Source organism: Arachis ipaensis, chromosome B01 (genome assembly GCF_000816755.2).
Source record: "Arachis ipaensis cultivar K30076 chromosome B01, Araip1.1, whole genome shotgun sequence".
NCBI lineage: Eukaryota > Viridiplantae > Streptophyta > Magnoliopsida > Fabales > Fabaceae > Arachis > Arachis ipaensis.
In genome coordinates, this window is record NC_029785.2 from 30,551,582 (window position 1) to 30,564,515 (window position 12,934).

The 12,934-nt window shown below is 38.7% G+C and overlaps 1 protein-coding gene across 1 annotated transcript; it reads right to left on the reverse strand.

Annotated features, from left to right (window-relative positions):
• On the reverse strand, nt 11,173–11,667 carry LOC107605038. Its single transcript, XM_016306780.1, has one exon. It carries the CDS (start codon nt 11,665–11,667, stop codon nt 11,173–11,175), a length of 495 nt encoding a protein of 164 aa, XP_016162266.1.

Sequence of the window (12,934 nt, forward strand, 5' to 3'; positions counted from 1 at the left end):
ATGTAAATTGCATGGTTTTACTTTCCCTTCCCTATTATGTGATATATGTGAAAAACATGTTTCCTATGCTTTAAAAATAATTATTTTAATTACCTTTTATTATCATTCGATGCTGTGATTTGTGTGTTAAGTAGTTTCAGATTTCCTAAGGCAGGAATGACTTAAAGGATGAAAAGAAAACATACAAAAATGGAAGGAAAGCACAAAATGGAGTTTTTGAAGAAACTGGCAGCGACGCGAACGCATGGATGACGCGGCTGCATGCCCAGCGCGAAAAGGCAGCGACGCGAACGCGTGACTGACGCGGACGCGTGCCTAGAGCAGAACGCAGATGATGCGTACGCGTGACCGAAGCGAACGCGTGATAAGGAAAAACTCCCAGATGACGCGACCGCGTGACCCACGCGGACGCGTGACAGACGCCACGTGCAGAAAAAGCAGAAAATACTACCAGCGATTTCTGAAGCCCTTTTTGGCCCAGATCCAAGTCCAGAAAACACAGATTAGAGGTTATAAAGTGGGGGAATGCATCCATTCAAAGAGAACACTCGAATTATTCACTTTTCATGATTTAGATGTAGTTTTTAGAGGAAGAGGTTCTCTCATCTCTCTTAGGTTTTAGGATTAGGATTTCTTATTATTTCAATTTAGTATTTCAACTCTTTATCAGGTTCAATATTCCTTTTTACCTTATATTTCTCTTTTACTTTCAGATACTTTAATGCTCTCATTTAATTACTTATGTTGCCAAATTGGCTTATGAACTTTTCATGTTTAGATTGATTTTCTCTTATTAATGCAATTGAGGTATTTCAGATTTATGATTCTTATTTAACTTTTTCATATCCTTGGCTTTAATTGATTAACTGAAATTTCTTGAGTTGTTAAACTTATCGTGATTGGTTATTATGTTTGCTAATTGAATTGAGTTCCACTAACTCTAGTCTTTCCTGAGGAGTTGGCTAGGACTTGGGAAATCTAACTAATTAGTTCACTTAACTTTCTCTTGCTTTCGTAAGGGTTAACTAAGTGGGATTAACTTCAATTCTCATAAGAATAACTAGGATAGGACTTCCGAATTTTCATGCCTTGCCAAAAGTTTATTTTATAGTTATTTATTTATTTTACTTGTCATTTAAATTACTCATTCCTTACTCTCAAAACCCCCAATTTACAAAGCTCAAAACCAATAATAAGAACATACCTCCCTGCAGTTCCTTGAGAAGACGACCCGAGGTTTGAATACTTCGATTATCAATTTTTAAGGTGTTTGTTACTTGTGAAAACCAAAATATTTGTGAGAAAGGAATTTTGTTGGTTTAGGAACTATACTTGCAACGGGAATTTATTCTGAATTCTAAACCGTCAAGCATCCGTTCTTCAAAATGGTGCCGTTGCCGGGGAACTGCAAACGTGTGCCTTATTATTGGTTATTGTAAATATTTTTTCTTTACTTGTTTATTTGTTTTTGTTCTTCTCTTTTATCTCTATTTAGCTACTATGAACTCTCACCCCTCTTGCTTTGAGTTTGGTTCTGAATCTGTTGAAAGGAATAGAAGCTATAACAGGAATATGCATCAAGGTCTAAGCAATCAAAGATGGATGGAGCCAAGAGGATCTGATCAACCCTTTCGGCAACAACACCTTCCAAGATATCATGGACAAAGACCATTCTACAATGCATACCAAGCTGATAGATATGGTGGACCTCCTGGTAGTTACCAACAAGCCCCACCCTGTGCTTATAGACCATCCTCTTAACATAACTTCGAACCACCACACTCACAAGCTCCTTTTCACCATTCACCACCGTATGATCCTTATTTACCCCAATTCCAATCCAATTACTCCCAAACACCACCACTTTCTTATGTACCATGTCCATATCCATCACCTCAAGAATCACAGGGTCGTCTCAAGGAAACAGTAGATCAACTTCATACAATCCTTCATTAGCTGGAGCAAGCAATACATCAATTATCTTCCAGATGTTTAGACACTCAAGGAACTCCAATAGCTTTTTGTGGAGAATCTAATGACAAACGTAGCATAAAGGAGACACTATAAACCCCAGTGGGCAGTAATGAGCATAACTTTATTCTGGAACAATTGGAGGAAGCTCAAATTATCCAAGAAGAAGAAGTACTGATTGAAGATTTAGGAGATGCTGAACCTCCATGGGAATCCAGAGTTGTGAAAAATTCCATCAAGGACGTTACAATTGATGCTAAAGAGGATAGTGCACAACCTCCAAAGCAGGTATTTTATGAAGTTCTAGATGGAATAACCCAAGACGCAAGTTTCCTTGATGATGATAGTCACAAGTCAAGTTCCCCTAGTAATGAACTTGCATCCGCAAGTGAATTCTCTGAGATTCAAGAATCTTCCCCAAGTGAATACGAAGATGATGCGGAGGTAGATTTTTCTCGACCTCCAACTTATGACTTGAGTGATGTGGAAGACATAGAAGACATTGATCAGGACGCAGTTGCAGTTGAAGAATCTTGTAAAGAAGTGGAGGAATTCACAAAAGACTACAAGGGAGTAGAACTTACAGAACCACTGGAAACACCTATCCCAAGGCCATTACCACCTAATACAAGCTTCAAGTGGGTACAATCCTTAACCTTTATCTTTACTTTTCCACTTGAATATGGTTTACTTGAAACAGATGGCCAGCTTAGAGCTCTCTGCGGCTTTAAGAGTAAGAGGGAAATGGCTCGTACTCCGAGCTGATGCGCAAGATTCAATAAGGTTCCACGCTTCAATTCGAAGTGCACGGATTGGTATCATGTTCAATTGAATAGATCTCCGAAAACGTTTGGTCATCTTGGCGAGAATCTACTTCCTAAACCACCTGGATGGAAAAATATATATCAAGACAAAGGCGGATTAAAAGCAAGGTTTGGGATCCTAGAAAATATTCTGATATTCGTCACCCCGGGAGCCTGAGAATCTGTTTGAAGCTGCTCGCTCAAAAGCTTTACATGCCTAGTTTGGGACTGATAAACCACTATTTTATGGTTTATCTTATGCTTAATTGAGTGGTTTTTATCAACTCTTTACCCACTTATTCATACTATTTACATGGTTTTACATTTACCTTCCTAATTATGTGCTTTGATTGAAAACATGCTTCTTTGGCCTTAAGTTCCCTATGTTTAATCCTCTCTTATTACCATTAGATGCCTTGATATGTGTGTTAAGTGATTTCAGAGATTACAGGGCAAGAATGGCTCAGAGGATGGAAAGGAAGCATGCAAAAGTGGAAGAAATACAAGAAGTTGGAGAAATTACAAAGCTGTCAGCCTGACCATCTTGCACTAAAACCGTCATAACTTGAGCTAAAGAGGTCCAAACGACGCGGTTCCAGTTGCCCTAACGCTAGGCGACGCGAACGCGTGCTCCACGCGGACGCGTCGCAATGACGGAAATCAGCATGGTAGATTTCTTCTCCAGCGATTTCTAGGCTGTTTTCGACCCAGTTTTCGGCCCAGAACACACAGATTAGAGGCTATAAAGTGGGGGAATGCATCCATTCATAATCATGCTTTTCATAATTCACTTTTCATAATTTAGACGTAGTTTTTAGAGAGAGAGGTTCTCTCCTCTCTCTTAGGTTTTAGGATTAGGATTCCTCTTAAAGGATTTAGGATTCAACTCTTCATCAGGTTCAATATTTCTTTTACTTTATATTTATCTCTTATTTTCAGATACTTTAATGCTTGTATTAGTTATGTTGCATAATTGGCTTATGAACTTTTCCATGTTAAGATTTGAATATTTTATTTAATATAATTGAGGTATTTCAGATTTATCACTTCTTCTATTGTTTGTTATTAATTAATGTTCTAAGTTGGATCCTAACTTGATTTTAGAGTTGATTAATATTCGGAGACCCTTGAGTTGAATTACTCAAGAGTTAAATTGTAATTGGGTTTATCGTTGGCTGGCTCTCTAGTCACTAACACTAATCCTTCCCAAGGGAGAGGATTAGAACTTGTGAATAGAAATAGACTTCTAACTTACTTGACTTTCTTTTACTTTACTTGGTAAAGGATAACTAAGTAGAAGCAACCTTCAATTATCAATTGATCTTGAGAAAAATCCAACAAGGATAGAACTTTCGATTAATCTTCTTCGGGTCAAGGTTTTTAATTTAATTACAATAAAATTTCTTATTTATTTTTATTGCTTTAATTTATAAATATACCTGTGCCCATTGCCCAAACTCCAAAACCCCAATTTACAAACTCATAACCAATAATAAGAACATACTTCCTTGGAATTCCTTGAGAAGACGACCCGAGGTTTAAATAATTCGGTTATCAATTTTTAAGGGGTTTATTACTTGTGACAACCAAAACGTTTGTAAAAAAGGTTGATTGCTTGGTTTAGTAACTATACTTGCAACGAGAGTTTACTATAACTTCTAAATCATTAATCTTCAGTTCTTCAGGGACCCCGGAGGCTGTTGGCATTCCAAACATTGGTGGAGATTTCTGGATGAATTTAAGCATAAGCCACCATAACAGGAAGCTCATCCAATGTCCAACTTAAGGACTTTAACTAAAAGTGCTAGGTGGAAGACAACCCACCATGGTATGGTCGTTTCTTTTTCAGTTTTATTTCGTGTTGTTTGTTTTTATATTATATTATTTTTCATTGAACCTCAATATTATTCATTAGCATTGCATACTGCATAACTGCATAATTGCATAATTGCATAATTAAAAAAAAAAGAGAGAAGCACGTGACACAACTGCGTTGCTCACGCGTTCGCATCAGTTGCGAAAACTACCCCCCACGCGTCCGCGTCAATCACGCGAACGCGTGATCTAGAAATCGGCGTAAAAATCCAACGCCCAGAAGTCTGGGCTGGAATTGTGTGGCTATTGTGCGTTTAGCACAAAACGGCTCACGCGTTCGCGTCCATCAACGCGTCACTTGCAACATACCCATCCTACGCGAAAGCATGAGCGACGCGTCCGCGTCGCGTGGATTGCATAACACCCTAAATGGAGAGAGAGAGTTGCGCTGAAACGACGCTGGAATTGTGCGTTTAGCACAACTTTCAGCGATGCGGTCGCATGCCTCATGCGACCGCATCATTCATCTTTTAACCATTCTATGCGATCGCGTCAACCACGCGACTGCGTCAACCCCATTTCACCCCAGTCACGCGATCGCGTGCCCTACGCGTTCGCATGGCTTCAAATTCATTAACCCCCAGTGACGCGAAACCCTACCCCCATCGCGCTCCCATTCTCTTCCCCCCAACCCCCTCTGCTCCTTCTCTGCTCCCCACTCCAACACCACCATCCCAACCCGAACCCGCCTGCCACCGACAGCCACCCACCGCCACACCAACCGCCCTTCACCACCGCGTCAGCACCACCACCACACCCCAGCCATCTCTCTGATCCCTACCTTAGTTCATACGCCTACCAGGTTCTGCCGAACGCCATTTTTTCTTTCATTCGTAGTTGGTTGCATATTTTTCAGTTTATGTTCAAACTTAGGATAGTTAGAGATGCATGTTGTAATGGATTCTAGGTGGTTAGGTAGCTAGGATGTGGTTAGTAGATTTAGGCCTATTAATTGCGCTGTTCTTGCTACTTGTTTTATAATTTTCGCAATTCTGATGTTGTTGTGATGTTATTACTGTTCATATGTTGTTCTTTACTGTTTCATGCTGCTGTTCCATTGTTCTTTCATGTTCCAATTACTTATGTGTATTTGCAGCCTTATTTCACCTTATATGAACTATTTTGCTTTCTGTTTATTACCCGAGAACATCCAATTTTAGCCGGAATGCTGCCCAATTTTCTACAAATTGTTTCCTTCTCATTCATGCATTGGTTTTGGCAATTTTGAACTTTCTATTACTTAGCTTTTACCAAACCAATTCTTGAATGCACGGGCCAGCATTCTTATTCTTTTCAATCTTCTGGTTAATAAATTGTACTTTTGATGATTCAATTTCAATTTTTGCTATTTCCATATCTATATGAATCATCATCAACCTGATTTCCTTGCTTGAATATGAGTTGACTGTTGCTTATAATTGTGAAATTCTTGTTACTTAGAAACTGATCATCATGCCACTTACTCTGACTTTCTTTTTACTCACTCACTGATTTCCACTTTCTAACCTCTTTCTCAATCCTAACCGATCTAACCTTCAAACTTCTCTTTTTAGTTTTTAACTATTTACTTTAACCTTCTAACTCAAAGCATGATTATAGTTTTTCCTAATTAACATGAATTCTACTTATATTACATTTTGGATTGTGATTTTTCTCTTCAGATTTCTAACTAAAATACAATTCATAATGCACATTTACTTAACTCATTTCATAATTCTACTGCTCTTTTGCCGCTATGTGCTTCTACTGTTATTATTCTATTTGTCTACTTATTTTCTTGCTTTTGTTCTTCAATTATATCTTGGATTTCTATTTTTTAGGATGTCTGACCCTTAGCGCAAGGGAAAAGGCAAAGCCACCACTGGTAAAAGGAAAAGAGGTGAATCCTCTATGTCTATCTTGGACATTATGCATGATGACTCCTGGCGGGAAAAGCACTTTACCTCGCAGGAGAAGGCTGACCAGCTCCTCACTGCCAATGATCCAGTAAAATTTGCAAACAGATACTGTGAGCTAAAGTATCCAGTGTTTGCCACCTCCAAGAACCTGTACCTGGAGCAAACTCTGAAAATTTCAGAAGAACTACAGCAGTACACCTCCGATCAGATAAAACAGAGAGGCTGGTTCTTCTTGGAAAGAAACCTGACAGAGGTCAATGCTTCCTGGATTAGAGAGTTTTACTGCAACTATTTCAAGACTTCCCTGGATGAAGTGCACCTCAGAGGGAAACAAATACTAGTCACTGAGGAAGCTATTGAGGACATCCTCCGCCTTCAGCCTAAGTCAGATCAGCCTGACAGTTACCAAAAGGCTGAAGAAGATATGAGGTTAATGCGATTTGACTGGGATGCTGTCAAGCAGAGGATAGCCCTTGATCCTACTGTCCCATGGGTCATAGGAAAGAACACAACAATGCCTAAGGGAATCAAGCTGATGTATCTGAATGATGAGGCTCGGCTCTGGCACCAGATCCTGAGCAACTTTGTTATGCCGAGCACTCATGAGACGGAGCTGCCTGCTACTATGATCACCTTTCTATGGTGTGTGCTGGAAGGTAAGGACCTGTATTTGCCACAATTCATCCGGCACTATATGGCCAGGGTCCATGTCAGAGGCACCCTTCCTTTCCCATATTTGATTACCCAGCTCGGCTGTCGAGCTGACGTGCCTTGGGAGCTTGCTGATGAGAAGCCACCTGCTGCAGACTGCAAGAAGATTATCCCTCACAGCAGGAAGTTTCTAGCTTTAGGCCATAGACCAACATTCCTCCCCCGCTTCTGGTGAGACAGCCACACCATCAGCTGCCCCTTCTTCATCCACTGCTGCACCAGCCTCATCCACTGCACCTCCACCCGCCCCTGAGCCTATTTATCATTTGGTGCATCGACTTTTCGACCGCTTGGATCGTCTGGAGCGTCGCAACAAATGACGCTATGAGCACGTCAAGTTGATGATCCGATCTGGCGGCGACATCCCCTCTGAGCCTGACACCCCTTCTGATACATCTGAGGTGGAGGAGGACGATCACAAGGAGGAGACACCTACCCAGGCTGCCCAGGCAGGACCAGAGCAGGCTGTACCACAGTAGGGGGAGCCACACCAGATACAGGCCGCAGATCCCGAGATTCCTATACAGTTAGAGCCTCCACTACAGCAGACAGATCCTCCTACCCTCATCCAGTCTGCAGATCCTCCGGCCACCACAGAGACACCAGCAGCACATCCTTCCAGTGATGACACTCCTTCACACCCAGCTTGAGTGAGCATCGAGGACGATGCTTTATTTTAAGTGTGGGGAGGTCGCCATCTCTAGCATATCTTTTTGGTGAACCACTACAGACTCTTTTATCTTATTTTGGTTATTTTTCTGTATTTTTATCTTTATTTTTATTTTTATCTTTTGGTACTTATACATTGTTCTTTTCATGTATTTTTACTCTATTTCTACATTTTGCACTTTAGTTCATATTTTAGCCATTTAGTTTAGTTTGCAATTCTAAACCTATTAGTTACAGAATATGAAGATTCATTAGCATAGTTTACCCCTTTTAGAATATCATAGTTTGGTTTAAATTGAAAATAAAAAGGAAGTAAACTAGAGACTTCAGTAAATTAAAACAATCCACACACCTTGTATATATAGCATTACATGTTAGTTAGTTAACAACATTTCATCAAGGAACAACACTAAGATTTTAAGGGCCACCCTAAGATTTACATTGAGAATAATGGGAACTCTTAATTTTTACTTGCATGACATGTATAACTGATATATGATTGTTGAGCTGGAGAACACATAGCCTGTGAGTTTTGAGCTTAATTGTATGGTTACATTCAAACCATAAATTTCATTCCTGTGTGTTTTGCCCTTCTTTTTTATTCTGATGTTCTTTACTTTGTTTTAATCTATATGTCCAATTATAGAATATAGATACATACTAAGAAATGATTGAGGCCATCATTTGAAATTTTCCTCACTTATCCCAAATTAGCCTACCTTTTTACATCACCCTTGTTAGCCCCCTTGAGCTTTTTAAATCCCCTCTTGTTCTATAACCACATTACTAGCCTTAAGTAGAAAAATAAAATAAAAATTCCAAGTTGAATCCTTGGTTAGCTTAAGATAGAAATTGTGTATTGTTTAAGTTTGGAGAACTTTATGGGAACATGGATGATAGAAACAAGGTAAAAAGTTAAAAAGAATAAAGATGTTCAAAAAATAAAAATTTGAGAAGCATGCTCATGTGAAATCAAAACAATTGAATTACCTTGTGCATTTATGATTTAAATAAAAGGGGATACAAAAATCCCCCCAATTGCAAAATAAAAAGAATCAATGCACATGGGACAAAATTAAAACTTAATGCATGAGTTTACAAAACAAAGTGGGAAATTTTGGGTAAATAGGTAAAGAAACTTTAAAATTATACAGAGTATGTATGTTAGGTGAGATCTTAGACTAATCAAGGATTCACTTATTAGCTCACTTAGCCTTATACATATACCCTTACCCTTACCTTGGCCCCATTACAACCTTGAATAAGACCTCATGATTTTTGTATGTCTGTATTCTATAATTGTTGATTGGTTAGATGAAAAACAAAGTTATAGAAAGTAAGGATAGAAAAAGAATAGAGTGATTAACCAAATAAACACTGAGTGACTAGAGAGTAAACACAAAATCCAGTGAGGGTTCAATAGCTCATCACCATATATCTCTGCTTAACTGTTAATTGTCTTGCAAGTTTATGAAATATTTTACCCATCTCAATTGTAAAAGTGCTTTAAACATTATCTAAGGTTTGGCTATGAATATATGATTCCTTGAGGATATGAATTAATTTGACTACATGTAAGCTTTATATACAAGTGAATAATAACTAGAATTGCATGACTCATTTAGGTAGTTGCATTTAGAGTAGATTGCATTGCATGAAATTCCACCACCTTACCTTATTTTTCATCTTGGATTTAGCATGAGGACATGCTATTGTTTAAGTGTGGGGAGGTTGATAAACCCATATTTTATGATGTATTTTGTGCTCAATTTAGGTGATTTATTCAATCCTTCACTCACTTATTCATGTAAATTGCATGGTTTTACTTTTCCTTCCCTATTATGTGATATATGTGAAAAACATATTTCCTATGCTTTAAAAATAATTATTTTAATTACCTTTTATTACCATTCGATGCTGTGATTTATGTGTTAAGTAGTTTCAGATCTCCTAAGGCAGGAATGACTTAAAGGATGGAAAGGAAACATACAAAAATGGAAGGAAAGCACAAAATGGAGTTTTTGAAGAAACTGGCAGCGACGAGAACGCATGGACGACGCGGCCGCATGCCCAGCGCGAAAAGGCAGCGATGCGAACGCGTGACTGACGTGGACGCGTGCCTTGAGCAAAACGCAGATGATATGTACGCGTGATCGAAGCAAACACGTGACAAGGAAAAACTCCCAGATGACGCGACCGCGTGACCCACGTGGACGCGTGACAGACACCACGTGCAGAAAAAGCAGAAAATGCTACCAGCGATTTCTGAAGCCCTTTTTGGCCCAGATCCAAGTCCAGAAAACACATATTAGAGGTTATAAAGTGGGGGAATGCATCCATTCAAAGAGAACACTCGAATTATTCACTTTTCATGATTTAGATGTAGTTTTTAGAGGGAGAGGTTCTCTCCTCTCTCTTAGGTTTTAGGATTAGGATTTCTTATTATTTCAATTTAGTATTTCAACTCTTTATCAGGTTCAATATTCCTTTTTACCTTATATTTCTCTTTTACTTTCAAATACTTTAATGCTCTCATTTAATTACTTATGTTGCCAAATTGGCTTATGAACTCTTCATGTTTAGATTGATTTTCTCTTATTAATGCAATTGAGGTATTTCAGATTTATGATTCTTATTTAGCTTTTTCATATCCTTGGCTTTAATTGATTAACTGGAAATTCTTGAGTTGTTAAACTTATCGTGATTGATTGTTATGTTTGCTAATTGAATTGAATTCCACTAACTCTAGTCTTTCTTGAGGAGTTGGCTAGGACTTGGGAAATCTAGCTAATTAGTTCACTTAACTTTCTCTTGCTTTCATAAGGGTTAACTAAGTGGGATTAACTTCAATTCTCATAAGAATAACTAGGATAGGACTTCCAAATTTTCATGCCTTGTCAAAAGTTTATTTTATAGTTATTTATTTATTTTACTTGTCATTTAAATTACTTGTTTCTTACTCTCAAAACCCCCAATTTACAAAGCTCAAAACCAATAATAAGAACATACCTCCCTGCAGTTCCTTGAGAAGACGACCCAGGGTTTGAATACTTCGGCTATCAATTTTTAAGGGGTTTGTTACTTGTGACAACCAAAACATTTGTGAGAAAGGACTTTTGTTGGTTTAGGAACTATACTTGCAACAGAAATTTATTCTGAATTCTAAACCGTCAAGCATCCGTTCTTCAGTTGCCTCCCAACAAGCACTTCTTTATCGTCATTAGCTTGACGTCCTTCATTTTTGTTTATCTCAGTTTATGAATGCTCTCCTCCTTGTTCCAAGGCCCTCCCAGGTAATGCTTAGCTCTGTGACCATTTGCTGTGAATGTGTCCTTTGTAGCTTCATTTAGAAGTTCAAGGCTTTCATGTTGAAAAACCTTGGTCACCAGATAAGGGCCAGTCCATTTAGACTTGAGTTTTCCAGGGAAAATCTTGAGCCTAGAGTTGTATAACAGCACTTGTTGCCCTTGCTCAAACTCTCTTCTTGAAATTTTCTTGTCATGCCATCTTTTAGCTCTCTCCTTATATATCTTAGCATTCTCATAAGCTTCCAATTTGAACTCATCCAACTCATTGAGTTGCAATAGCCATTTTTCTCCTACTGCTTGAGAGTCAAGATTGAGGAGCTTAGTGGCCCAGAAAGCTTTGTGTTCGAGCTCCACAGGTAGGTGACAGTATTTGCCATAAATGTCTTTCCTTGTGACCCCAACTGTCTTCTCTAAGATTCTCTTTAGCTCCATGTTTACCAATTCAGCCTGGCCATTAGTCTGAGGGTGGTACGGTGTGGCCACTTTGTGAATTACTCAATATTTGTGGAGCAGCATTTCCATTTGTCTGTTATAAAAGTGGCTTCCACCATCACTAATAAGACCTTTAGGCATCCCATATCTGGTGAAGATATGTCTCTTAAGAAATTGAAGAACAATTGGTGCATCACAGGTAGTTGTTGCTATGGCCTCTACCCATTTGGAGACATATTCCACTGCTACCAATATATATTTGAAGGAATATGATGGGAGAAATGGCCCCATGAAGTCTATGCCCCAGAGATCAAATAGTTCCACTTCCAGAATGAAGTTTTGAGGCATTTCATTCCTCCTTGTTAATCCTCCAGCTCTTTGACATTCATTGCATTGGTGCACAAATTCTCTGGCATCTTTGAATATGGTTGGCCAATAAAATCCACTTTGAAGCAATTTAGCAGCTATTCTTTCTGGCCCAAAGTGTCCACCATAAGTTAAACCATGACAGTGCCACAATATGTCTCTCATTTTATTTTCAGGAACACACCTTCTTATCATTCCATCTGGACATCTTTTGAACAAGAAAGGCTCATCCCACAAGAATTTATTAGCTTCATTAAGCAACTTCTTCACTTGCTGCCTGGTGAATTCTTGGGGAATCTTTCTTCCCACCTTGTAGTTTGCAATGTCAACAAACCAAGGTGCTTGTTGGACTTGGAAAAGATGTTCATCTGGAAACTTCTCATTTACTGGCTGAGGTGTATCTTGGTTGATCTCTTATGGTAATCTTGACAGATGGTCTGCAACTTGGTTCTCACTTCCTTTTCTATCCCTCACTTCAATGTCAAATTTTTGTAGCAACAATACCCACCTAATAAGCCTTGGCTTAGAATCCTGTTTAGACATGAGATACTTGAGAGCAGCATGGTCAGTATATACTACAACTTTTGAACTAATCAAGTATTGTCTAAATTTATCAAATGCATATACAATTGCCAAGAGTGCTTTTTCTATGGTGGTATAATTTTTCTGTGCCTCATTTAACACCTTACTTGCATAGTATATAACATGATGCAGCTTATCCTTTTTCTGTCCCAATACAGCACCAATTACAAAGTCACTTGCATCACACATGAGTTCAAAAGGCAATTCCCAATCTGGGGGGTGTGATGATTGGTGCTATAATGAGTTTATTTTTTAAAGTTTCAAAGGCATGCTTACAACTATCATCAAAGACAAAAGGATTGTCAACCACTAACAAGTT